This window comes from Panthera leo, chromosome B1 (assembly GCF_018350215.1).
Source record: "Panthera leo isolate Ple1 chromosome B1, P.leo_Ple1_pat1.1, whole genome shotgun sequence".
Taxonomy (NCBI): Eukaryota; Metazoa; Chordata; class Mammalia; order Carnivora; family Felidae; genus Panthera; species Panthera leo.
In genome coordinates, this window is record NC_056682.1 from 85,360,579 (window position 1) to 85,386,987 (window position 26,409).

The window sequence follows — 26,409 nt, forward strand, 5'->3', positions numbered from 1 at the left end:
TGACAGAGACAGGGTCTTACACGCTTTAGAAAAAAGAAACCCTTATGTTCTTTTATGAAATTTAACCTTTTCTTAACCACTTCAAGGGTTCTCAAGACTTTTCTGGGTATTGATACAGAACTGAAAGAGACTGTCTGAAGCAGTCACAGTTCAGTGAGTGAGGCAGACAGCCAGCTTTGGCACAAAGTGACGGGAACTCTTCCGGTCCTGTGGGTGGTGCGCCATGGGCACACGCACCGGGAGATGGGGCAGGGTGGTGGAAAAGGCTCTCAATGGAGGCTGCTTGGAGTGGACTCTCAGGAGGTAGTAGAAGTTGCCTATGTAGATTTCGTAGGATGGATATTTCAGGCAGAGGGAATAACCTGATGCAGGAATCACAAGGGAAGAGTATAGAGGGAAGTGAGTCCATTAATATCTGGAAAGTGGCAGGTCATGGGATGAGGAGAGGCCGCAGAGAAGCCTGGAAGTCTGGATGGGGGAGTGGGGCTAGAGAGAAGGCAAGGAAAAAGTCGGTGCTCTCAAGTGTGAGTGTATGCATGGAATTGTCCTGGACCGAGATGGGGAATGAGAGAGGGAGAGCATGTCTAAGGGATGGGAGAGCTCAGTTTTGATCATGTTGAGTTGCCTGCAGAGCATCCATCACATTGGAGATTGGTCCAGTAGCGCATATGGAATTGGAAATCGCTGGCATATAGCTGGCAATTGGGACCTGACAAGAGATCACTGCAATTAAGATGCCTGGTGATTTGAAACGTGTTTCAGTGGAGTGGTTGTGGGTGAATGGTGTTACTGTGGTGGATTGAATAGCAGATGGAAGGCAAGGAGCGGGAATTAGGCAAGTATAGACTTGCTTTTTCAAGAAATGCAATGGGAAAGGAGGGGGTTGCTCTGATAGAACGTAAAAGATTTGAATATAGGATAGCCTGGGATGAGTTTGTGGTGAGGGTAGCTGCAGGGAAGGAGGGAGCACAGAGCTAAAACTGTAAGAAAACCAGTTATTTCAATAGTGACATCTGAAAGGGCCTGGAAAAAGATGCTTGTGTGTGCAGATGCCTCTCCCTCTGAAATGGAAAGGAAGTAAGAATAGGTGAGGATGGAGGTAATTTGCAAGTAGAAGGGAGGAGGGTATGGGAGGAGGGGAGCTCCTCTTTGCTGTGTGAAGCCAGAAACTCCACCACCCAGAGGTTGAGGCGACATAGAAGTTTGACGGGAGAGGTTTGAACCACCAACCGACATGATGAGCAGGAAAAAGGAAAAAAGATTGTAGTCATAGAGGACCGAGCTGAGGTTGGAAACTCTGGTTGTCGGAGAGATGGGTTGTTCCTGTGTCTCAGGCAATTTTGTTGTCTTTTTAGGGCAGACAGTGATAGCCAGCAGATTCATGAGGCTGGTTTGCATTCTCATTAGGTCTTTCTTAAAAGGTAAAGCCCAGGGCGCCTGGGTGGCTCAGTCGGTTAAGCGTCCGACTTCAGCTCAGGTCACGATCTCACGGTCCGTGAGTTCGAGCCCCGCGTCGGGCTCTGGGCTGATGGCTCAGAGCCTGGAGCCTGCTTCCGATTCTGTGTCTCCCTCTCTCTCTGCCCCTCCCCCGTTCATGCTCTGTCTCTCTCTGTCTCAAAAATAAATAAACGTTAAAAAAAAAAAAAATTAAAAAAAAAAAAAAAGGTAAAGCCCAGAAAGTGGCTCTGGATAAATATAAATGGAATAATCTTGTTAGAAATTATTGTATTCCTTTAGAAAAAGAATGGATTTCCTATCCAGGCCTAGTTTTCCTAAGATTCTTGAACATTTATAGATATTGATTGTAAAACGACTACACAAGGGACCTAAATATATCAAAGTAATTATATTACACTTTTGAGTCATAGGTTGGAGTTAGCTCCAGTAGAAAGCCAAGTAGGTAGGGATACATCTGGTGAGATCGAGGGGCGGAGAGATGGGCTGGGGAACGTCCACTGACACGTCCTTGAGAAGGAACAGAAACCTTGCTCTTGCGTGAGGTGACACTGTTCCTGCCTTCCAGCGATCTTGATGCCAGGGCAAAGAGTGAGAGATACCGTGCACTTTTCCGACTGCCGAAAGATGAAAAACTAGACGGCCACACAGACTGCACCCTCTGGACTCCATTCAACAAAATGCACATTTTGGGGCAGATGTTTGTGTCCACAAATTACATCTGCTTTACCAGCAAGGAGGAGAACCTGTGTAGCCTCATCATCCCACTCCGTGAGGTAGGTGTCAGCGGGAAATGGAGCTCTTAGGAGCTGCATTTGTAATACTCTTCTGTGTGAACGAGGAATGTTGTTTTTACCAGCATTTCATTGGCTTTAACCATAGGTGAATGCTCATAAGTCTTTGCTGGCACCTGCCACACCCTTTTGTGTGTTGTCATTGCTCTCAGTGACCTGTAAGAGCTTTTCTTCCTAGAAAAGGCAGCCTAGAGTTTTAAGATGGAGACTGTACTATTATTATTCAGGTGTGACGAGGCCAGACCCATCAGATGGCTTGTTGGACTCACAGTCCCTCTAGGAGAGGCCATGGGGGCACATTGGGAAGCACACACTTGGTCCGCAGGCAGAGGGAGCCGTGAAAATGTGGGCAAGAGCCTTTCCTGTAGGGTGCCTGGGTGGCTCTATTGGTTAAGTGTCCAACTTTGGCTTCAGGTCATGATCTCAAGATTCATGAATTAGAGCCCTGCATTGGGGTCTGCACTGACAGTGTGGAGCCTGCTTGGGATTCTCTCTTTCCCTCTCTCTCTCTGCCTTGCCTCCACTCTCACTTTCTCTCTGCCCCTCCCCTGCTCTCACTGTTTCTCTCTCTCTTTCTCTCTCTCTCTGTCAAAATAAATAAACTTAAAAAAAAAAAAAAAAAGCCTTTACTGTTATTTTCGTGGGAAGAGACAGGCAAGGCAGAGTAAACAGGTTTACTAGTCTAGTTGGAATAATCTCAGCAGGCTGTGGGGCATAGGGGTTGTCCCTAGTTATCTGGTGTCTGGCCCCCCCAGTGATTAGGACAGGGATAGTGACCTTGAGTGTGAGAGCTGAATTAAATAAAGGAGGTGGGTGGGAAGTGTGGGCTCTGGATGGTTGGTTTGCACAGGAATGACCTGCTTACAGGTGAGTCTTTTATTATCCCTTGGAGCTTGCTAACTCTGGGAAGATGGTCCTCCCAGGGCTAGCAAGGCCCAGAATGTCAAAGCATCAGATACAGGAACGAAATGTAGTTACTACAACCTGCTCACAGCCTGAGAGCAGCTTGGTCACAAGGAAACAGTCTAGATTGTCTAGATTGTGAATCGGAAAGCCAAGTGTTCACTTCTGATCTGTCAATTGCCCGCAGTAGAATCTCCGCAGTTGCTGGCCACAGAGGCAGATTCCTGAACCCGCCCTACATCTGAATCTCTGCAGGTTTAGGAATCTGTATTTTAATAAAGTCCCAGGCTGGTCCTCATGCACAATGAAGGCATTGTGCATTCTTACTCTCTACACATTCTTACTGTATCTGGGGAGGAGGTGGGTCCTGTCATGTCTTCACGGAGGTAGATTGTTCTGGTACTTGTATGGAAATCTTGCCAGGAGGTTTGGAGTTAAGAAGGAACTCCATGTTAGGCTGTTGGAGGCTGGAAGTCTTACAGTCTTAAAGTTGTCCTGGTAACAACTTCAACACGCCCTGTTGCTTTTCTAGAAGTTAAGGTGGTTAGAAGTTTTGATTATATAATTAAGATTCACCCTTTGTTGAGATTCCCTAGAGTAAAGAATTCAAGTTTCCCTCTGCCTTCTTTTCTTAAAAAAAAAAAAAAAAAAAAATTATGTAAGCAGATTTATTTTCTGGGTTTTTTTTTTTCTTCTTGTTTTAAGAATAATTCACGGGATGCCTGGGTGGCTCAGTCAGTTAAGTGTTTGACTTCGGCTCAAGTCATGATCTCCTGGTCTGTGAGTTCGAGCCCCACATCGGGCTCTGTGCTGACAGCTCAGAACCTGGAGCCTGCTTCGGATTCTGTGTCTCCCTCTCTCTCTGCCCCTCCCGTGCTTGCTCTCTCTCTCTCTCTCTCTCTCTCTCTCTCTCAAAAACAAACAAATAAAAACAGTAACAAAAAAACAACCAAAAAACATTTTAAAAAAGAATAATTCACTATTGTCACAGAAAATTTGTGAAAGTATATACAAAAAGAAAACAAAATTCACCCTTAGTTCCATACGTCAAAGATAGCCACTGTTAATCTGCTGTACGGCTTCCCAGGCTTTTTCTGTACTTTGCTGTGTATATGTCATTTATATTATTAAGACATAAAACATAGGGAATTTTTATTTTTTACCTATTTCCCTTAATACTGAGTATATATTAAACTTTTCCCCATATTATTAAATATTCTTTTACAGTGTAATTTTTAACAACTGCATATTATTCCATTAAATGTATATATAAAGCTTATTTGCTCAGTTCCCTGTGGTTGGACCCTTGTATTGTTTTCATTGTCTCCCAATCATGTGTATAATTTTCCTTAAAGTATGAATTATAAATTCCTAAAAGCTGAATTGGTGGATCAAAAAGAATGCAAAATGTTAGGCAGTTGTCAAATCTAGTTCTCCTTCTCATAATATGAGCTAACTGGTATTATAACACTTTTTGAGGCCAGGATATGTTGTGGGGGCAATTCTGAGACAGATAATTCAACAAGTGCTGACTCTGGAATGGATTTCATAACATTTCCCAGTAAATGTACCTTCTTTGCCATAGACTGTCATTAAACTTAATTTTCTTCCTCAAGTACTACCTACAAGCAAGTTACCTGCACCAGCAGGTTCTTTCTTCAAGAAAGAAACCCATTCCAGGATTAAGGATGTGTAGTTGTGAATCTGAGGGAGTCATCGCTCTGTTTATCCAGAGGAGGATGCAGTGGAGGAGGTCATAAGCTGCTGTCGATATGTCCGCTCTCCTGTTCACCACCTCCAGCTGGCTCTGTTTACCCTTCAGTGCAACGTACAACACAATAGTGAGAGTTCAGGGCACCTGAGAGAATGGGGATTGATATTCTCAGCCCATCTTCTGCTTGCTTGTTTTCCCTAACAGAGGGTGGAGCAGAGATACTTCAGTTATATTTCAGGGTAAATCGGAGGAGGAGCGACAGTGGGCGTAGCATTGAGGAATAAAGCACGTTGTGGTTGGTGGATGCAACTTTAAAGAACTAGCTCAATGAAACAGCAGTGACCTTCCCCTTAACCTGATGAATCTCCAAGATAGAATAATGATAGACCCCAATCCCGACTAGTGGGAGAAGCAAAGGACTTAATGTAATTTTTACTACCTTTAGGTAACCTTAATGACAGAAAAATGATGGCGTGGGCCCCCTACCCTCCACCCTCTACCCCATACATGGGGTCTGTCTGAGCAGACAGAACTGAGTTAAGCTGATCTATGAGCAGCAGTCTCCATGGGAACATTACATCCTGCTTGAAATGGAAACTTTTAGGATTGTATAAACTAGGAATTATTGTTCCATTTGATTTTTTAAAAATAAGCCAAAATATTGACTGAATATTGTTAATGTATATTTCACATATAGACTTAAGGTAGACCAAATTGACACAGAATCATGGAATCATGTTACTACAGATTTTGAAGCAATTACTGAGGCAGCAAAGCAGGAAGGTAGAGTGAACCAATTAGGTTCCTCATTAGATGGAGATTCCAGATGAAGTCTCCCTTTAATTCCAGTCTATTTTATAACCCAATTGGTAAGACAAACATGTCTCATTAAACTAGAATACTAAAATGTAGCTGTTACCCTTTCCTTTGTCACAAAGCTTATGGGATAGGATTCTACCAGAAATCATTTGTCAGCAAAAAATATTTTGTAGTGCATGTGAGTATTCATATGTTTTATGTGGGAGCTTCCTGGTTGTTTCTGTGTTCATCTAGCTAAAGGTCTTTCCACTTTGACCTCATCAAGATTCACATGGCTATCTAGGTTTTAGGTATGGAACTTGAACCTTTATTTCCCTTGGCATGTGTCATTTAGTCTGAGACATCTGGTGACCCAAAGAATCAGAAAAAAATTTATGAGAAAAGGAGTTTTTATAGGTCTTTTAAAAATAGGTATTATTTAACATGTTTTAAGTGCCATGGGAAAATCCTTCTCATGGTAAAGAAATTGTTTTTCCCATTTCTGCAGCTTTTTTGCATTAGGAAAAAAAAACACTTTTATGTGCAACTCCATGTATCTTGGGATTCCTTTAAAATATATAAGTATATATCCAACTATATGTATTTATGAAATCTGAGAGCAGAAGTCAAGTTCTGCAGTCTTCCCTCCCTGGAGTTGTACCCATTTTGCACTTGGGGTGGTGCAGCTTTTCAGGCAACTGCAGCAGGTTTCTTAGCCTTGACGGGGGAAAAGATTTTAAAGTTCTGCTTTGGGGAGAATGTATTTAACATGAAAATGTTAATAAAGAAGTTACAGTTGAACCTGTCTAGACTGCTCACAGGTGGAAGTGAAGAGGGGAAGCAAAATTGAACTTTAAGCATTATAGTCAGAGCTGCTGTAAATAAACCATTTATCTAGGGCTCGCTTTGAGATCTTTTTCCCTAATGTGCTAAAGAAAAATAGTTTTTTAAAAAAATTAATGTTTATTTTTGAGAGAGAGAGCCCGAGTGGGGGTGGGACAGAGAGAGAGGGGGAGACACAGAATCCGAAGCAGGCTCCAGTCTCTGAGCTGTCTGCACAGAGCCTGATGCAGGGCTCAAACCCTCGAGCCATGAGATCATGACGTGAGCCGAAGTCGGATACTTAACTGACTGAGCCACCCAGGTGCCCCAGAAAAAAATTTTTAATGTTTACTTTTGAGGGAGAGAGAGCATGCTGCATGTGAGCAAGGAAGGGGCAGAGTGGAGGAGGACAAAGGATCCGAAGCAGTCTCTGTGCTGACAGCAGAGAGCCTGACGCAGGACTCAAAACTCACGAACTGTGAGATCGTGACCTGAGCCAAAGTCGGACACTTAACTGACTGAGCCGCCCAGGTGCCCCTAAAGAAAAATATTTTAATGCATTTATCTTACTTTCCAGGTGAGGGAAATCCTATTATAAAGCACCAAATGCGTGTCTTCAGTTCAGAGCTAAAACAGATGTCCTTCTTTCCTACTTGTCTCCTGATTTGGTAGATTCATTTCACCACACACATGGCGCGCACACACACAGAGTCAGCCAGTGCAGGCAGATAGGGTTGCAGTTAAGCTGTTTATATCGTGTCTGTTCAGAATGGAGCCTTTAAAACTTTCAAGTGGAAAGAGGGGAGGGATGCAAAGCTCTGGAATTCCAATGAGATGTTTGAAAGGTTGGCAGCATTTTGAAAGCCATCCCAACATTAATCTTGGCAAAAAAGCACAAGTATCACGGGTTGTTTCTGTCTCTTATGGATGATGCAGCAGCTAGAAGTCGGCTCCTTTATGGCTTTGTGAAATTTTAATGAAAATCAAGGAGTTTCTTTGCAACACGTCTTCTAAAGCTTGGCCCTATCTACGCCTGGCCCACGGCGTTGAAAGGGCCAAGCTCTGTTGGGGGCCAGCTGCCCTGTGCACTGCAGGGTGTTTAGCGGCATCCCTGACTTCTACCTGTTAGATGCCACTGGTACCCTCCACTGTGGCAACCGGAAATGCCTCTAGATGTTGCCAAATGTCTCCCAGATAACAAAATCACTCCCAGTGTAGAACTGCTGATTTGGAAAGACCAGCAAGACAATTCCAGCTTCTGATAAGAGCTCCAGTTTGATTTGTTATGAGCTATTTTATTTTACTGGAACAGAGTCAAAGACTCTCATTCTGCCTCAGTAAAATACAGGTGGTTCCTCCAGAATATGAAGTGTTGTGTTCCTTGTTTCGTGCTGCTCGGAGGCTACTGCTGGGTGATCCCTGGAAAGTAATGCTTTGTTTCGTGTTTCATGTTTCTTTTCAGGTGACAATTGTGGAAAAGGCAGACAGCTCCAGCGTACTCCCCAGCCCTTTATCCATCAGCACCAGGAACAGGATGACCTTCCTATTTGCCAATTTGAAAGATAGAGACTTTCTAGTGCAGAGGATCTCTGATTTCCTGCAACAGACGACCTCCAAAATCTACTCGGACAAAGAGTTTGCAGGCAGCTACAACAGTTCAGATGATGAGGTCTGTGGGAGACGCCTGAGGGTATTTGCCTTCGTCCTACTCTGCCCCAGAATGTTCCCTTCCTCATCTGTTCTGTTTGATCTGCAAGCTCTGCAGCTGTGCTAAGATAAGGCTCCTCCCCTGATGCCCAGGGCAGTATCTGAGCAATAACTCATTTGAATCCCATGGAGTTTGTATTTGGGATCCCAGAGCTGGACAGCCTTGTAGATCATCTGGTCTAACCTGCCTATTTTATAGTTGAAGAAAGCATTGAGTGATGTGTCTTGTTTACACAGCAAGTGGCTCTGGTCCATATAGTGACATTGTCGGGAATGCACAGAGGTCACTAAGTAAAGTCTCAAATCTGAAATGCAACATCATGATGATGTTTTTATTATGATAAAAAATATCTATTGTGTCCCTTTTGAATTAGGCCCTGGACCAACATCCAGGGAAATTGGCAGCTAAAACATAATTGTAAAGATGGTGACCTCACAAGGAACATCCCTGCCCCTGTCTACCCGGTCTGAGCTCATGTGGGCACGAGGAGGCGGTCCCTCTGTCAATAAGCAGTTGATTCAGCCCCGTCATGCTTTGCCTGCATGCTAATCGGAGGCTAACGGTCAACCAGTTTGTTGCAAAAATGCATCGGAAATTAGATGAAACGTGTTTTCAGCACTGAAGCTCTGTGTTCTGTGACCCACAAACCTGCTAATCCCCGCCAAAATGCTGGCTTGCTGCCTTCCTCCTGCGTCTTCACACAGCAAGAACCATTTTGGGAACCATGATGTAGCTGTTGGTGTCTGTACAGAGGACACTGAAGAAGTAGCTTCTACGTCTGTCCCTTTCATTGTCTGTCCCTCTCTGCATCGGCAGGTGTATTCTCGGCCCAGCAGCCTTGTCTCCTCCAGCCCTCAGAGAAGCACGAGCTCCGAGGCCGATGGAGAGCGCCAGTTCAACCTGAACGGCAACAGCGTTCCCACAGCCACGCAGACCCTGATGACCATGTATCGGCGGCGGTCCCCCGAGGAATTCAACCCGAAGTTGGTGGGTGCCTCCTGCTCTTGCCTGAAACTTTTCTATATTAGAGCAATAACATTTAAAAATATTTCTAATTGAAGTAAACTGATAAATATTTACGTAAAGAAACATTTTCCTAGAAGCACAGCAGATTTTTATCTAAATCTCTCATTCGATTGTAGAACAGCTTCTTCAAATAAGGAGATGAGTTGTAGAGTTACAGGTGACATTTGTTTTTATCTCGTCTTGAGTGTTTAAGTCAGCCAACAAATAAGTATGTAATCTCTCAGCCCATGTTTAAACAACGTCAGCTCACTTTCACTCGGAGGTGTACACATAAAGCCATAAAGACAATTCGCATTCTGCTGACCTGTTTCACGTAAGTGGAATTCTGATTCTGGTCTAGAAAGCTTCGAGGCAGGACCAGAGGCTGTGGTACAGGTGTCCAATTAGGGAAGGACTGCAGAGAATCTGAGTTCTTTGTTCTCCTGAGTTCTGTCCAGAACAGAACCACTCCGTTCACCAGGGGAGATGTTCTGACCTTCCATCCAACTTCTCCTGTCTGTCCCCGACATACTTTGGCATGTAGTCATGTTTCATTATCCCTTTCAGGCCAAAGAGTTTTTGAAGGAGCAAGCTTGGAAGATTCACTTTGCCGAGTATGGGCAAGGGATCTGCATGTACCGCACAGAAAAGACCCGGGAGCTGGTGTTGAAGGGCATCCCGGAGAGCATGCGGGGAGACCTCTGGCTGCTACTGTCAGGTATGGACAGGCGTGGGGGGCGGGGCGTACTGGCCCCAGGGTGTGCAGGACCTCAGCGCGCCCCTTCTGCCTTCCCTCATGCACCTGGGCTCTTTTCAAATATGCAGTCCTCCAGTTCAGCACTAAATCCCCTTTCCTTCCCAAAGTGTTGAAGTCCCTCGATAAAAACACAGGATGCATATACACCTGTCCAGATATTGAAGCCCCCATCCCCCAAATCCGCATAACCTCTTCCATCACTTCACTAATGCTATTTAGAAGAAGAGAGATCCTGAAGGGTAAGAGTACGATTCTTTGTGATTTTTGAAGTCCTTGTTCCTTTCCCAGCTGTGTCCACTTTGTTGAAAATGGGTAAGTGTGGCACACGCTCAGAGCCCTCATTAAGGTGGGGAGAGGGAGGAATGAGAAAGCCTCATGCGTGGCTTCTGCCACCTCCTGCATTTGCTGGTTATCACATGGAGATGTGAAGGGGAGGCCAGAACGTGCACTAGAACTGAAGGCCCACCCAGATCACACTTACACTCCAAGCTGGAGATGCCAGGAAGGACAGAAGGGGGTTGTCGTGGACCTTTGGGTCCCCCTCCAGGCTCCTGCCCAGACACAGCCCTGTGGGGTCAGACCTTTGAGCCCTGCTGGAGACCAGAGGTTCTTCAGCTAGGCCTGTCATACCTTCCTCCAAGCTGAAAGCATCTGGGGGTCTGTTCTGTCATGAACATCCAGGGCGTTTTTTTGTTGTCACCAGTCTTTGTAAATCAGGTGCTTTACCTGGTTAGAGGCCTGAAATGTAATTGTTTTAAATAAGCTTATTTGAATATTTGTATATGAAACTAAGATGGTCTGACACAAGTGCCATTATCAAAACTTTTTATTTTAAAAATAACATTAAAATTAGAAGAAGAGTTACCCGACTTACAGGACAGCCTTAAACAAACAAACAGGTTGTAGCTCTTTCTAAAAGTAAATACAAATGGTAATCGCCCGTAATGAGATGTATTAACATCTCAGCAGTTGGGGGATAGAATCCTGAAAAATAATTGGCTTTGTGTGTTTCATGTAAAACTAGTTTGTTCTATCTTCATTCATATGGCTTTTTCGTTGTCCTTCAGTAGACCAGCCTTAGCTCCTCATTTAGAAATCCAAATTTGAGGGGCGCCTGGGTAGCTCAGCGGTTAAGCATCCGACTTTGGCTCCAGGTCATGATCTCGCGGTTTGTGGGTTCGAGCCCCACGTCGGGCTCTGTGCTGACAGCTCGGAGACTGAAGCCTGCTTCAGATTCTGTGTCTCTCCATCTCTTGGCCCCTCCCGTGCTCATGCTCTGTGTCTCTCTGTCTCTCAATAATAAATAAATGTTAAAAAATATTAAAAGGGGGGCACCTGGGTGGCTCAGTCGGTTGAGCGTCCGACTTCAGCTCAGGTCATGATCTCACAGTCCATGAGTTCGAGCCCCACGTCGGGCTCTGTGCTGACAGCTCGGAGACTGAAGCCTGCTTCAGATTCTGTGTCTCTCCGTCTCTTGGCCCCTCCCGTGCTCATGCTCTGTGTCTCTCTGTCTCTCAATAATAAATAAATGTTAAAAAATATTAAAAGGGGGGCACCTGGGTGGCTCAGTCGGTTGAGCGTCCGACTTCAGCTCAGGTCATGATCTCACAGTCCATGAGTTCGAGCCCCACGTCGGGCTCTGTGCTGACAGCTCAGAGCCTGGAGCCTGTTTCAGATTCTGTGTCTCCATCTGTCTCTGAACCTCCCCCATTCATGCTCTCTCTCTCTCTCTCTCTCAAAAATCAATAAAGGTTAAAAAAAAAATTTTTTTAATTAAAAGAAAAAAAAAGAAATCCAAATTTGAGTCAAATGATCTCTGATTACACAAATCCAGCCCAAGAAGAGCCTTCCTGTCCGGTCTTCTGTCTTCCTTGTGTCTGGCGAACTAGTGACCTCGACAACTTGATTCAGATCGTTCACATTGTAAATAAAAAATTTCTTTTTCATCCTCGTTCAAATCAGAAGTTACTTACAGCCACATTTTGGATGAAAACGAAGCTCAAAGTCAGCACCAAGAAACAGTACACAGTGGTACACAAGCACAGTGCAGAGATGCATCTAGAGTTAGATCCAGTGTTTTCTTTAATGGTGATGGAGGCCCGAGGGTGGAGTGGGCTCCCTGCTGCCTCTGTTGGGTAGACAGCAGCCTCTGTTTCCATCCAGCTCCCTGGAGGTGGGGTGCATGTGAAGCCAGCCCACCCATGGGGAGAGCCCAGCTTCTGGTAGGGGAGCCTTGCCTGGGTGCCGCCTTGCTCCTCGTGACTCTCAGGGCCATTATACCAGGACCTGGCTCAGTGTACCCAGTGAAGTGAAGTGCAGGCCAGAGGGTAAGATATCTTTGCAAATCTCCCTTGAGAACAAAGCAAAAGCCAGTGTTAAGTTGCTGTCAACCAGACTGCCTTATCCAGGGTAAGTGTGAGTGGGAAGGCTGTCTCCCCAGGTGACTGTCATTGACAAGGCCCAGGCCATCCTAAGGGCTCTAATTTCTAATCAGTGAAATACAGATCAGTCTGTCCTGTGTTGTAGTGTGTGTGTATGTATGTTTAACATGTGCATATATATGTGTGTGTGGGGGGGGGGGGGGGGGGAATTTATAATTACCTAAGTTGTATTTAAGTAGATTTTGATTTAGATATTCTCATATAGGGCTTTCTGTCTTTAAGAATCTTAAAATGCAAGGATCTCAAACCAGTGATCCTCAACTCATTTCTCCATTCTCATCCCCGCCACCTGGGAAACTCCCATCCATGAGGGTGGCTCACTGCTAGGAATGCCCACCCCACCCACCCCCTGCACTTCTCCAAACCCCTCCAGGTGCTGTAGCACCTCCTCCTACTCTTCAGTATGGCTGTTTGGACTCTTCAACGCTTATGCTTCAGCAAGCAGCATGTGGACTCGTTTTGAGAGACAAAACTTCCCTTTTCAAGTGAAATCTTAAGGAAAACCCCAATAAAGTACCAGCAAAGCTGCTCTGGTTGAGGGAGGGCTGAGACGGGGAGGCTTCGGCTTACTCTTCCCCTAAGTGGCCCCCCAGGATTGTTCTTGGAAGTTCTGTGGAACGCAGATTTTTCGCTTGCAAGCCCCTGCCTCGGGAGCTCTTTGAGCCCACATCTGTGGGACGTCATTGTTATTTCGCAAGTGTCCCTGGAGTGGTGAGGAACGTGAAGGGGTTCAGTTGGGAAGCCATGTCTGCAGACCGAGGGCAGGGCTTACACTTTTGGACGTTGTATCTGTTGGGTATTTCCTAGGTGCAATCAATGAGAAGGCCACACACCCTGGGTACTATGAAGATCTAGTGGAGAAGTCCATGGGCAAGTATAATCTCGCCACGGAGGAGATCGAGAGGGATTTACACCGCTCCCTTCCAGAACATCCAGCTTTCCAGAATGAGATGGGCATTGCTGCTCTACGGAGAGTCTTAACAGCTTACGCTTTTCGAAATCCTAATATAGGATATTGCCAGGTAAAGGACACAGATGGTTTAGTTTTTTTTTTTAATTGTTTATTAACCAGTAAGTAAGTGAGAAGAAGAAAGAAGAATGGTTAACTTCTAGAACCATCCCTGCACCTAAGTTTCTTGGCCTCAGCACTATAGACATTGTGGACTGGATAATTCTTCGTTTGTGCTTTGTAGGATGTTTAATAACATTCCCGTTTAATAACACATTTAATAACATCCACCCACTAAATGCTAGTAGAACCCCCTAGTTGGGACAACCAAAATGTCTTTAGGCATTGCTGAATACCCCCTGGGGAGCAAAATCTCCCTGAGTTGAGGCCACTCCACTGAGCAGAGGAGCCAGGAGATAAGGATGCCCTTTCTGGATCCAACACCATGTAGCTGGGTGACCTTGGAAAGTCGCTTCTGATTACTCTCTGAGCCACCCCTCATCCCTCCCTGAGGTAAAAGAGAGCATGTCTGAGCACCAGGCCTGTGATTCTGGATTCTCGGTTCCACGGTGCTCCTACTTTGCATCCTAGGTAATAACGTCCTTGAGAATAGAACTCTTTTATGCTATGATTATATTTTAATACACACTAAAATAAATGTCTAATCCTCTATTTAAAAAATGTTGCCCCATACCAACTAAAATTATCTCTTGTACTAGGACATATACCACAATTTGGAAAGCTCCAAGATTATACGACTTTAGACTTAAAGGCCGTATATTCAGAGAGGCCTTCCCTGACCATCCAGCTAAAAGCTAAAGCAAATCTGGGCTTGCTTTGACAGCACATATACTAAAATTGGAGTGATACAGAGAAGATTTGCATGGCCTATCGCATGGATGACACACAAATTTATGAAGCATTCCGTATTTTTGTGGGAGATAGAGGCTTCCAGTTATGGAATGAATAAGCCACAGGAATAAAAGACACAGCGTAAGGAATGTAGTCAGTAATATTGTAATAGCAATGTATCAATGTATCTGTAGGGACAGATGGCAGCTACACTTGTGAACATAGCATAATGTATAAACCTGTGTCAACGGTACTCCAAAAAGATGTGAAAAGAAATCACAACCGAATACAACGTTTAATATGTTGACAAATACTTCAAACTTGCCCCAAATCCAGAAAGATGGTATAATGTATTTTTTACTAAATGACTGCTTAACACAAAAATACATAAATAGATAAATGCTAAAGTAGGCTTAATTCCTCTACACACATACACACACACACACACACACACACACACACACACTCTCTACAGGTCTTCCTGTACCGCATTACTTTACCGTTTTGATAGCACTTCATTTAAATATACTCCCAAATTGGTTAATTAATGTTTACATCTTTATTCTGTCTCTCTGACATCAACATTTAAGCCCTGTGAAACTTGTCACCGCTGTGTCCTCCCCTCCTACCCATCCCCCAATACTTAGTCCAGAGCCTGTTATAAAGCAGACCCTCAGACTTACCTTGACTAAATAAATGCCTAAGGAACCAACCGTGATGTACTAGAATCGTCAGGTTAATTCTCAAGTGAAATTTTAATAATGATCGCACTTGGGAAAATATTAAGACTTACAAGAACAAGCCTATTAGACCCAAATTCCTTTTTTGGTATGCGTGTTGTAGAAGTCTGATGAACGATTACTGGTTTGTAGATCAAAAGAGGTACCAGACTTAGTTGGCTTCTGCAATTACAGAATTCATATTTATCTTTTGATCTTCCTCTTTTTAATGAAGAGGACTATTAAAATAGTTGAGCCTTGAGTGGTTATGAGCTATGTGATAGTATCTTTTAATAAAGTAGGTTCCTTTGGAGTCTAAATCACTGTTACATATCACTACCATCCTTGTCCAGATGGAAATAGTGGGTGAGGACGCCAAATTTGAAAGGTTTTATTGTTCTCAGAGGAGAGCCTCAGGCCATGTGCACTTGGTTATAGAAACCATTATGGAACATTAAAAAGGAAACATTTACCTCATGAATTAAGGATTAAAAACACTGAGATTTTCACAGGTTAACAAGCTTTGTCAAACAGCCTTTGGGCAAAGTTTTTGCATAAGGGCTTGCCTTTGTGCAGGGGCTCAGTCCTTGGTGAATATTAGTGTTCATAAAGACCCTTAACGGTTACCAGATCAAGGACTAAAGGTTTGTACATTTTTAAAGGGTTCTAAATAATATAAGCAAAACAAAACTTTGGAATAATATGTGTGTCTAGCTTGCAGAGCCTTTAAATGTTTATTATCTAGCCTTTTGCTGAAAAAGTTTGCTGGCCCTGTGAGACAAACTCAGTAATTTTCTTTAGGTCAACAAGATTTCTTATGCTAACGTGTATGATGTATTTAAAATACATTTGACAACAGCCTTTTTCATGCCTTTAGGCCATGAATATTGTCACATCAGTGCTGCTGCTTTATGCCAAAGAGGAGGAAGCTTTCTGGCTGCTAGTGGCTTTGTGTGAACGCATGCTTCCCGATTACTACAACACCAGAGTTGTTGGTACGTGCGGGATGTAGTCAACATTTTGACCCACGGCTCATAGCGAAGATGTTTCTAGAGCCAAGATACCGGCTAGAACACCATTTCCAGTCACCATTAGCCAAAAGAATTTTAGACAACTCCAGTTTCCCAAAATGGGAGTGAGAGGGCTTGAATTAATATAAGATTGTACACAAAGGAGCCCCGCGGAGCGTAAGAGAATATGCATGTATCACTGTTACAGGAATTATTTTAGAAAACATTTGATGTGGGTGTCACTCTGTGGCATGTGTGAACTGCACCAAACATGTCAGCTGTCAATCAACCTGAAAAGATTTGGCAAAAAATGTTTTCATGAAAAGGATGGAATCTGTGGAGAACAGAAATATGCAAAAAAAAGAAAAAAGATCATATAAAAATGTATGCAAAACTAAGTTGCTGCAGTTTTTTTCAGAACTGGTTTCATGGCAAAGCAAACAATGACTGTAAGCATTTAAACAAATTATTACTGTTACTCCTTATAATCCTCTCACGTGTTAGACATTCCCTTTAGCAGGACAAGCTTTTTGTAGCTAGTGTAGTAAATTGTATGCCTTATGTGCTCTTCATTTCTAAACCTTTTCACACTGATTCATTGATTTTGATTCATTGGAAAAATTCTCCAGAAACGCCAGTAAGTTGATCATGAGTGTGTACAACTGGAATGCTTTTTTTTAGATTTTTTTTTTTTTTTAAGTAATCTGTACACCCAGTGTTAGGATCGAACTTACAGCTCCAAGATCAACAGTCAGATGCTTTACCAATAAGCCAGCCAGGTGCCCCTAGAATGCTTTTGAGCTTAAAAAACACTCATTTAAGGGGTGCCTGGGTGGCTCAGTGGGTTAAGCTACTGAGTCTGGATTTCGGCCCAGGTCATGATCTCATGGTTTGTGGGACAGAGCCCTATGTTGGGCTCTGTGCTGACAGTGAGGAGCCTTCTGGGGATTCTCTGTTTTCCTCTCTCTCTGCCCCTCCCCACTTTGCTCCACCTCCCCCCCCCCCCCGCCTCTCTCAAATAAACTTAAAAAAATAAAAAAATAACCTCTCACTAAAATCAACAATTCATTTGTGGGGACTGTGTATCCAGAAAAGCAATTTGTTTTTTATTTTTTTTATTAAAAAAACTTTTTTTAAGGTTTGTTCATTTTTCAGAGACGGAGAGAGACAGAGTGTGAGTGAGGGAGGGGCAGAGAGAGAGGGAGACACAGAATCTGAAACAGGCTCCAGGCTCCTAGCTGTCAGCACAGAGCCTTACATGAGGCTCGAACTCGGGAATGGCAAGATCATGACCTGAGCCGAAGTCGGATGGACGCTCAACCGACTGAGCCACCCAGGCGCCCCAAAGCAACTTGTTTTTTAAATGAGTTTGCCAGGAAACGGAGCTACTTAGATATACATTTCATGCCTAACCGAACAATTATATATCATGAAAACTTTCTAAACTGACTTTTCCAACAACCCTTACCGTTGTGTTACTGCCCTTTTGTGGTAGGGAAGCAGGACAGGAAGACTCTGGAAAGAGAAGAAACACCCAGAACTAATCTGCTGACTGAGCTATGTTGACACCTTGGTCTAGTAACTTAGTACCTGGTAACATGGTAGCAGCAGAATAGTTAGAGAAGGGAGCTGAGTTCTGTCTCCGCAGCAATTGTGAGCTGGATTATTGTAGTCAAGTCATTTGATTGGGTTCCTGGGTTCCTGGGTGAGAAGGTGCGGTGGGTTCACCTGCGACCCTTTGTGCCCACCTCCGCTGCAGGCGCGCTGGTCGACCAGGGTGTCTTCGAGGAACTGGCGCGAGACTATGTCCCGCAGCTCTACGACTGCATGCAGGACCTGGGCGTGATTTCTACCATCTCCCTGTCTTGGTTCCTCACGCTCTTTCTCAGCGTGATGCCCTTTGAGAGTGCGGTTGTGGTTGTGGACTGTTTCTTCTATGAAGGAATCAAGGTGATATTCCAGTTGGCCCTGGCTGTGCTGGATGCAAATGTGGACAAACTGTTGAGCTGCAAGGACGACGGGGAGGCCATGACCGTTTTGGGAAGGTAACAGACCAAGCCTCACTTTGAAAACCCCTCCGGTTCCTTCTCTGAACTTGCCTTCTCTCTTTCCCCTTGGTTTCGTGAATCTTACTTGGCTCAGTGCAGCATAATGCCCACTTCTGTCTGTGGCTGAGGATTCATTTTCATAGGCTGCATCTTTAGAAGTTAGGAAGATTTTATTCTGTTCTTAAGGAAATACTTAAGATGAAGTATAAATTCTAAAGTATGCTTTAAAATGAAGTGTTTGCAGAAAACAGAACTGTATTAGGAGAACTCCAAATTAGCCTCCGGTGACTTCTGATTCCTTTCTTTGTCCAGGTATTTAGACAGTGTGACCAATAAAGACAGCACTCTGCCTCCCATCCCTCACCTCCACTCCCTGCTCAGTGATGACGTGGAACCCTACCCTGAAGTAGACATCTTCAGACTCATCAGAACTTCCTATGAGGTGGGTCTCGTTCCCTACCTGAGTGGTACAGTGCTCTGAGAGTGCAGAGGGGGACACTGATATGTGGCACCCACTTCCATTGCTAACCACAGATATACGTGCTTCCTTTCACCTTCTGAGAACTAATTGCCAAAGCAAGCAGCTGCCTTCCAGCTGACGGCTTTGACCTTCAGAGATAGAGACTGAATGGGGCCATGACACCTGCTGGCTCTAATGCCATAGAGCAGATGGCATGACAAGCTCTTGCCCCCTGGTTCTTTGCCATGCCCACCCTGAAGCCTGACCAAAGTAGCAGCTCAGATTCAGCTCTGGGTGTATTGAGGAGGGGCTTCGAGAGCAAGCATGCTAAAGTCAACCTGCACACATTGATGAACTCTCTATTCTCATGCCAAGACTCTCAGGTCTTCTCTAATGAGAACAAGCCAATTCTCTTCAGTTCAAGACACATGGAATAGCCTGTACCATCCTAGAGATGAACCAGAGTCCTGGTATTTCTCTCAAATAGCTTGACCTGGCTGGGGAGGATGCTTTCTGGTTCGTGAGGACCCTGGATCTGGCCCTGAATCTCAGAATAGAACTAATGAGCTTCTAGGAGTGAAGGAACCAGTGTTAATGTGCTTCGTAGTGTTTGGTGGTTTGTGGAGCCCCATTGACTCAGTGCCCATAATACCTTTTCTTCATTTCCTGATCCTTGGCTGTGCAAACTTTTATAGAGATGATCATTAAGAAAGAACATGAATATTCTGCTGAGCACAGTACTCACAGATATCTTGGGAATGTATGACTATGATTCTCAGCATTACAACTAGTAACAGCCTGGATTAAGGGACAAATAGCAAGGGACAAGCTGAGGTCAGAAAGCCTCTCTTAAAGAGAATAAGAAATTTGGTGCTTTAAAAACATAATTGGTATAGATCCAGAAACCTTTTCAGAAACATATGCCCTTTCACTCATAAAGGGGACAAGACTGTTAATTTGTTATTTTTAAAAAACTTCATTGACACTCAATATGTATTGAGAACAAAACATTTTTTGTGTCTTTTTAGAATCATAAAAGTAATGCACGTTTATTTTTAAAAATGTAGAAACTATGGAAAAATAAACTATATCCTATTAGCTATATTTACTATATTTCCCTCAAGTAGATTTTTATATTTGTAATATGCACTTAAAAAAATAAGTCTCTACTAAAAAGTGCTTTGTAACATCCCATTTTTCACTTAAAATATACCATGAGCACTCTCTAATATATTATTATTTAAAGTCATAATTTTAATAGATTCTTAATATTTTGTTTAATGAGGCACCAAAATTTATTTAACTGGTCACTTTCATTGTACATTTACTTTGGTTGCTTCCAAATTTTCAATATTTTATGGCAAACTTCTGTGCTATTACATACATATATGAAGAGTTTGCAGAAAACAGAGAACTGTAACAGGAGAACTCCAAATTAGCCTCCGGTGACTTCTGATTCCTTTCTTTGTCCAGGTATTTAGACAGTGTGACCAATAAAGACAGCACTCTTTATTTATATATATTCACACATACGATATATCCTATATTGTGTGGTAAACTTGTATGCAAATATCACATCTCTGATTATTTTCTTAGAGTCCTTTCTGAGGAATAGATCTATAGCAATAGATCAAAAAGTATGAATTATTTCCAAGCTCATAGCATACACTGTCCAATTTCCATGAAGATTGACCTGATTTATATTTCTGCTAGTAGAGATTAAGGATGAGTATTTCACCTCAGTCTCTCCAAAACTGGTTATTATCGTAACGAAATAAAAAAACATCACTGCCTCAGGACTTTGGGATAATACTCTGTTGGAAATTTTGGATGATTATTTTTCTAGAAAAAGAGCCCATGTAATTAAAGGCAATAGCTATTATTATAGCTGTGAGTTGTTTTTCTAAAAGGCATCCCCTGAAACCTTTATTGTTAAGAAAATTCTGGACCAGAGTAATAAAGCTTAGTATGTGGAAACTTAGCTTTATTCTTCACAGCAGATAAGCTAACATCATGCTGAGGTCAGCACTTGACCCATTTTTAATGGGAAAGAAAAGAGAATGGAGACAAGGCCAAGGGCTGGTTTCCATTTACATCCTGTCTGGCTGATCGCTAATGGTGGCCCTTTGGCTGCCAAACATCCTGTCGCAGGAGACAGCAGCAGTTTCCTTCCTCTGCCTAGACAGACAGCCCCTTTTATTTATGCCAATGCCTGTATTACCTGGTCTTCTGATGCATAATGACTGGTTTTTTGTTTTTCGTTTTTCATGTCACTGCACCGCTCATAAGTTTCCAATAGCTCCCCAGTGCCTTACAAATCAGCCTAAAGAGACCACCACAAACTCTTGCCCATCTCCTCTTTGCCCTCCTAACCATTAGATTGGTGGTTCTCAATCTTACCTGTGCGTTAAAACCCCTTACAACTTTTTTCCATGTCAAGCTTTTAAAAACGTAAATTCCCAGGCTCCAACCCAGACCAGTTAAATCTGTATCTCTGTCATGAGGCCTACAAACTAAGTATTTTTTGAAAGTCGCCCAGAGGGTTCCAGTGCCCGGGGAGGGCTGAGCATCACTGCCCTAGATGCAGAATGGGGCCACTAGTCTCAGAAGCTGGTTATAACCTGGTTTGAACTCAGGCAGGACACCAGTTTTCTAAGGCATGCGACACATTTATCTCTGTGCTTCAGGATAATTAGCCAGTAAAATGGAAGGGTAGGAGGAATACTGAAAGTACCTTCAGCTTTGAGATTCCATCAAGGCCTCATCCAGGTTGCTGGAGGTTGGTTTGATATTGTTGAAATTTCTCCTGATGAGTGGAGATGATAACTTTATTCATAAATACCTCATGGAGAAATTCTTGTTCATTATAAGTTCTCCCAAGACCCTCCCTGAAGGAACTGTGTAGACACTTTTCTTCTGGGTGGGCCCTGTGTGTGAGGCTCTGCAGTTTTGCAAGGTTACACAGAAGTAAAAGACAAAGCCCTAGCCTTCAGGTTTTATTCGTAGACCAAGATGTCCCTCCTCGAAAGCACAGGGGCACACGAATACAGGACCTTACGGCAGGCGCACGACCACCACAGAGCTTCTTCATGTTCAGTGTGACCCAACCCGGTAGGTTTAATCTGAGAAAAGCTAGCTAATAGAAAAGGATGTGGCTAGGGGCACCTGGGTGGCTCAGTTGGTTGAGCATCCGACTTCGGCTTAGGTCATGATCTCGAGGTTTGTGAGTTCGAGCGCCACATCGGGCTCTGTGCTGTCACGCTGTCAGCGCAGAGCCTACTTCCCATCCTCTGTCCCCCTCTCTCTGCCCCTCCCCTTCTTGTGCTGTCTCCAAAATCAATAAATAAATATAGAAAGAGAGAGAGAGAGAGAAAGAGAGAGAGAGGGAAGGAAGGAGAAAGAAAGAAAGAAAGAAAGAAAGAAAGAAAGAAAGAAAGAAAGAAAGAAAGAAAGAAAGAAAAGGAAGAAAGGAAAGTAAGAAAGAAAGAAGGAAAGAAGGAAAGAAAAGGATGTGGCTACTAAAACACAGGGAGAAGTTTGCACGGGATAGGCAGTTATGTGTTGGGCTTATTGCTGATGACCACAAAAGGTACCATTCACTGAGAGCCTGCCCTGTGTGAGGCAGGATGCCGAATACTTCATAGACAAACCCACCAGGTACCAGTTAACCCATTTTAAGGTGAAATTGTAAGTTGAGAGAGGTTGAACTAGGTTTTCCAAGCCACACAGCTAGAAAGTGACTCCCTAGCATTAAAGCCTGGGCCAGTGGGTTAGTCTGGATAGAATGGAGATGGAATTGTAAATATACTGGTGAACATGAGGTCAGTGGTCCAGTAGAGACTGGTTCGCGGGGAGTCTTGAAACCACTGATTGATTTGCAAGGCACTCAACAGCACCTTGGAAGCTGAGGGGAGTTTTTCTTTAAGTACATTATTTCTGCTCCCTATGCAATAAATTGCACTGGGGAGAGCTGAAGGAATAGACTAGCAAAGAAGATACTACAGTTGTGTCAGTGAGGGAAGACCCAGGAGATACAAGAAACGCCATTTATCCATTTATTTATTTATTTTTTAAACGTTTATTTATTTTTGAGACAGGGAGAGACAGAACATGAACAGGGGAGGGTCAGAGAGAGGGAGACACAGAATCCAAAGCAGGCTCCAGGCTCTGAGCTGTCAGCACAGAGCCCGACGCGGGGCTAGAACTCACGGACCACGAGATCATGACCTGAGCCGAAGTTGACCGCTTAACTGACTGAGCCACCCAGGCGCCCCTCCATTTATTGAAAAAAATCTTTAAAGATGTTATGGGTGCCTGGGTGGCTCAGTCAGTTAAGAGTCCAACTTCAGCTCAGGTCATGATCTCGCAGTTGGTGAGTATAAGCCCCACGTCAGGCTCTGTGCTGACAGCATTACCCCATTCATGGTCTGTCTCTCTCGACCTCTCTCTCTCTCTCGACCTCTCTCTCTCAAAAATAAATAAACATTAAAAAATGATGTTATAAGTGCCTATCTTTTGCCAGGCATCATGCTCGGCCTTGGCGATACGTTATCAACAACTGGTGTGAATGTTTTTCTTTCTTGATCTTTAATGTATAGATATTTTCAAGCACAGTAGAAACTCAGAGGATAACCTGATGCATTTCCGTTAACTCATCACCCAGTCCCAACAATTATCAACATTTTTCTGATCTCTTTCATCTAAGTCACTTTTTTTTTTTTCTTGGAGTATTTTCAGGCAAACTCTAGACAGGATATTATCTCACTTGTAAACCCTTGATTATGTATCTCTAATAGGAAGGCAGTTGGGGCTTGACATTTTTTGCTAATCTACAGCTTTTAATTCCAAGTTTAATTTTTAAAAAGTTGTTCATTCCTCCAAAAAGTAATGCAGACCTCTCAATTAGTGATCACCAGTTGTTAGTGGTACCTTAGTTACATATAACGTTAGGACATTTTGCCTGATCTTTAGACATGTGCTCTTTTCCTCCTTTTGCCAACATTACTATTGGTAATAACAGCTACCGTACTACAACCCAAAGAGGCAGGAATTATTTTCCCTTATTTTGCTGATAAAGAAGCTGAGGGACATCAGGTTTCATGAAACCTCTGTGGAATTTGAGACTGGCATCCATATCTGACTATGAAACTGTATGCTTTCTGTAATATCAAGCTGTCCAAAGCATGTCTCCTGTATAGAGGCCAAACTTTAGAATAATGGTGTATTTTTATTTTTTTAAATGTATTTATTTCTTTGGAGTGAGGGAGTGAGAGCACAAGAGTGAGTGGGGGAGGGGCAGAAAGAGAGAGAATCCCAGGCAAGCTCCACACTGTCCGTGTAGAGCCCCGATGCTGGGCTCAAACTCACAAATCAGATCATGACCGGAGCCAAAGTCGGGTGCTTGGCCGAGTGAGCCACCCAGGTGCCCCAACAGTGTATTTTTAAAGAAGATGCTCTAGAGTGGGTGACAAGCACACATGACTGCATGTGAGACAGACACCGAGTGGGAGGGGGTGAAGGAGTGGGGAAACGTGGCCTGGGGGCACTGGATGGTAAGGTCCCTCTTGGTGGCGAGCCAGCCTCTTTGCCACTGGAGATGAGGAACCATTGTTGCCAGACCTTTTGATTGTTCAAGAGAACTTGGAGGTCTTGATTTTATTTGAATTGTCCTCATTTTCAAAATACACTCTAGGCCAAACGATACATGCCATGAGCCTTCCAACCCAATGGCTGCCTCTTTATAATTTCTGCAACTTTTAAAATAAATTCTAGGTAAATATATAATGATACAGGGCATTGTGCTTTCACTTTTCCATGCCCTATGAGAATTAGTGATCACCAGCCTGAGAATCAGGTTGTATTTTTATGCCCCTTTTACAAATCATAGAACTCAGAGAGGTTAAGTAACCTGTCCAAGGTTTCCCAGTATGTTGGAGCTGAGATTCAGATCTCATATCTGTTTATCTCTACTGCTACTCACCATTTCTTATGTTTTAATTAGCATGTTCAAACTACAGCTAATAATTAGTTCACATGGGATATTTTACATTGAAGCTGACTGAAATATTATTTTGTAAACATTTTCCTCATGTGACAATGGCTTTTCTAGACCTTTATGCTAGGCAAAACTTTAAAACTTTGTGAGGAACACAAATTTGGTTATAAAACATGGGCCTGCTTTCTGACAAGAGTTAGGAAAGTGTTGCATGGATATTAATCTTGTCATGAATAGAGACTTCTTTAATGATCAGAGGACCCCTGGAGAGACACTCATTCAGCAAACATAGGACACCAACAAGCAAACTGTTCACACTGACTTCGTGTCCTGGTTCCTTCTTTTCTTCCTCCTCACCCTCCTCTTTCCTCCACGGGAACACCTCCGCCCCACCCAACACGTGAGCACCCGGGACAGACAGATGCGGTCATGGCAGAGAGCAGGGCAGAATCTGGGGGAAGTATTCCTTAAGCAGTTTGAGAAATCTCTCACCCAGCCCTTGGTCTCAGCCCCCCACAACTTTCTGCTACTTTTTCAAAGTCCAGAGACTCACTCACATCCCATCAGTTTCTCTTTTCTCCCCCAACCCACTCTTCCAAGGCACCACCTTAGGCGTTTGGAGATTTGGGGAGATTTCTGACCACAGAAAGGACCCGCAGGTGTGAATCGTGCTCAGTCCTCTGGCTAACAGGAGTGAGCCCCATTCTCTATCCCAGGAAAATGAGTACCCCAGAAAATAAGAAACATTTAAAGGGCACTTTTGAGCATAATGTCAATGGGATACCCTTACTGAAAAACAGACGCTGTAGAGTTTGGATTTTAGAAACGATGCCTTCTTTTTGTTTCAATAAGTTTCCTTGTGATAGGCAGATTCGTTCAGATCATCCCATCCCTTACTTAGGACTTAAGGCCTAAACTGTTTTATGTTGCCCCCCCCCCTTTTTTTTTTAAGCCTCAGCATTTAAATATTTCTAGTCCTCTCTGGAGGATTTAGAAAGGAGGAGCCTTCTGAACTTGATGGAGCCTGGCCCTTGTGGTCTCTCTGTAAAATCTGTTATTTGTTCTCCATCGTCCCTGTCTTCCCAGCAACACAGGGGATGAGAGAATCACAGGAGGCTGCTCAGCATGGGGAAGGGAGCTCTTGTTCACTCAGGAATGATGGTGGGGGGTGGGAGAGGCCAGAGAACACGCACTGGGAACTTGAGACAAACTGGTCTCCACATCATTCCTTTTCCCGAGCTGTTCTCCTTGTCTCAAGTCTGTGTGGTGAGAACTGGAACGCAGGAGGGGTGAAGTGGTATGAAATGAAGGGCCGAATACCTAGTTCTTAGCTGGTATCAGCAAGGCCAGGGGAGTGGGGCAAAGAAGCAAAAAGAGGATGCTGTGCCTGCATTGAAAATGCCTCTCAGCTCCTAAAGACATCAGAGATTAGGTTGGAAAATTAGAAACAGCTCACAGAAACATTCAGATAAAAATTGAGTTGGAGAAGAGATGTAAATGAGATGGATAATTTTGTTTATTGTTTAAGGAAGGGTAGGTTTTAGAAAATTAAAATAATCTTAGGCTCCCTCACTCGCATCACTAAATTCTATTTGTTAGAAAAAGTATTGTCGTTACATTAGTGAATTAGTTCTTTTCATGGAACTGAAATGTGCAATGCCTGGGAAGAAGTGTTACACCCAGACTTTGCCCTTGTTTTGGATAATGGAAAATGTTGGCTCCGGGATGTACCGAGCCACCTTTTTAGTTTGCCCTATATTTAGTATTTCATTCTGTCAGAGCCCCTGCAAAAGGTGGGAGAAAGGGGATTAGGGGAGAGAGAGAGGGACTCAGTCATTCTCATTGCTCATTTTCATTTAGACATCCTCCAGGCAGGAACTTAGAGTCCATGGTTTCCTTTTAGGTTGCGACTGTTTGCTTCAGATGGAAGGGTCATTGTGTTTCCACTGTGTTCTGTCTGTTACCAGTCCCAGAGGCCT

General features: G+C 43.6%; 1 protein-coding gene and 1 non-coding gene across 2 annotated transcripts in view; both read left to right on the forward strand.

Annotated features, from left to right (window-relative positions):
- TBC1D9 (TBC1 domain family member 9) overlaps positions 1–26,409 on the forward strand; it is a 114,266-nt gene that overhangs the window by 69,272 nt on the left and 18,585 nt on the right. The window contains exons 6-13 of the mRNA XM_042935431.1: positions 2,024–2,231; positions 7,949–8,155; positions 9,011–9,181; positions 9,767–9,917; positions 13,205–13,419; positions 15,795–15,912; positions 17,687–17,972; positions 18,288–18,417. Of these exons, the coding sequence (XP_042791365.1) occupies positions 2,024–2,231; positions 7,949–8,155; positions 9,011–9,181; positions 9,767–9,917; positions 13,205–13,419; positions 15,795–15,912; positions 17,687–17,972; positions 18,288–18,417 (1,486 nt within the window). The remainder of the gene's footprint in view (positions 1–2,023; positions 2,232–7,948; positions 8,156–9,010; positions 9,182–9,766; positions 9,918–13,204; positions 13,420–15,794; positions 15,913–17,686; positions 17,973–18,287; positions 18,418–26,409) is intronic.
- LOC122218787 lies at positions 14,179–14,280 on the forward strand. The gene has a single exon (XR_006202116.1). It is a non-coding gene; the product is annotated as a U6 spliceosomal RNA (small nuclear RNA).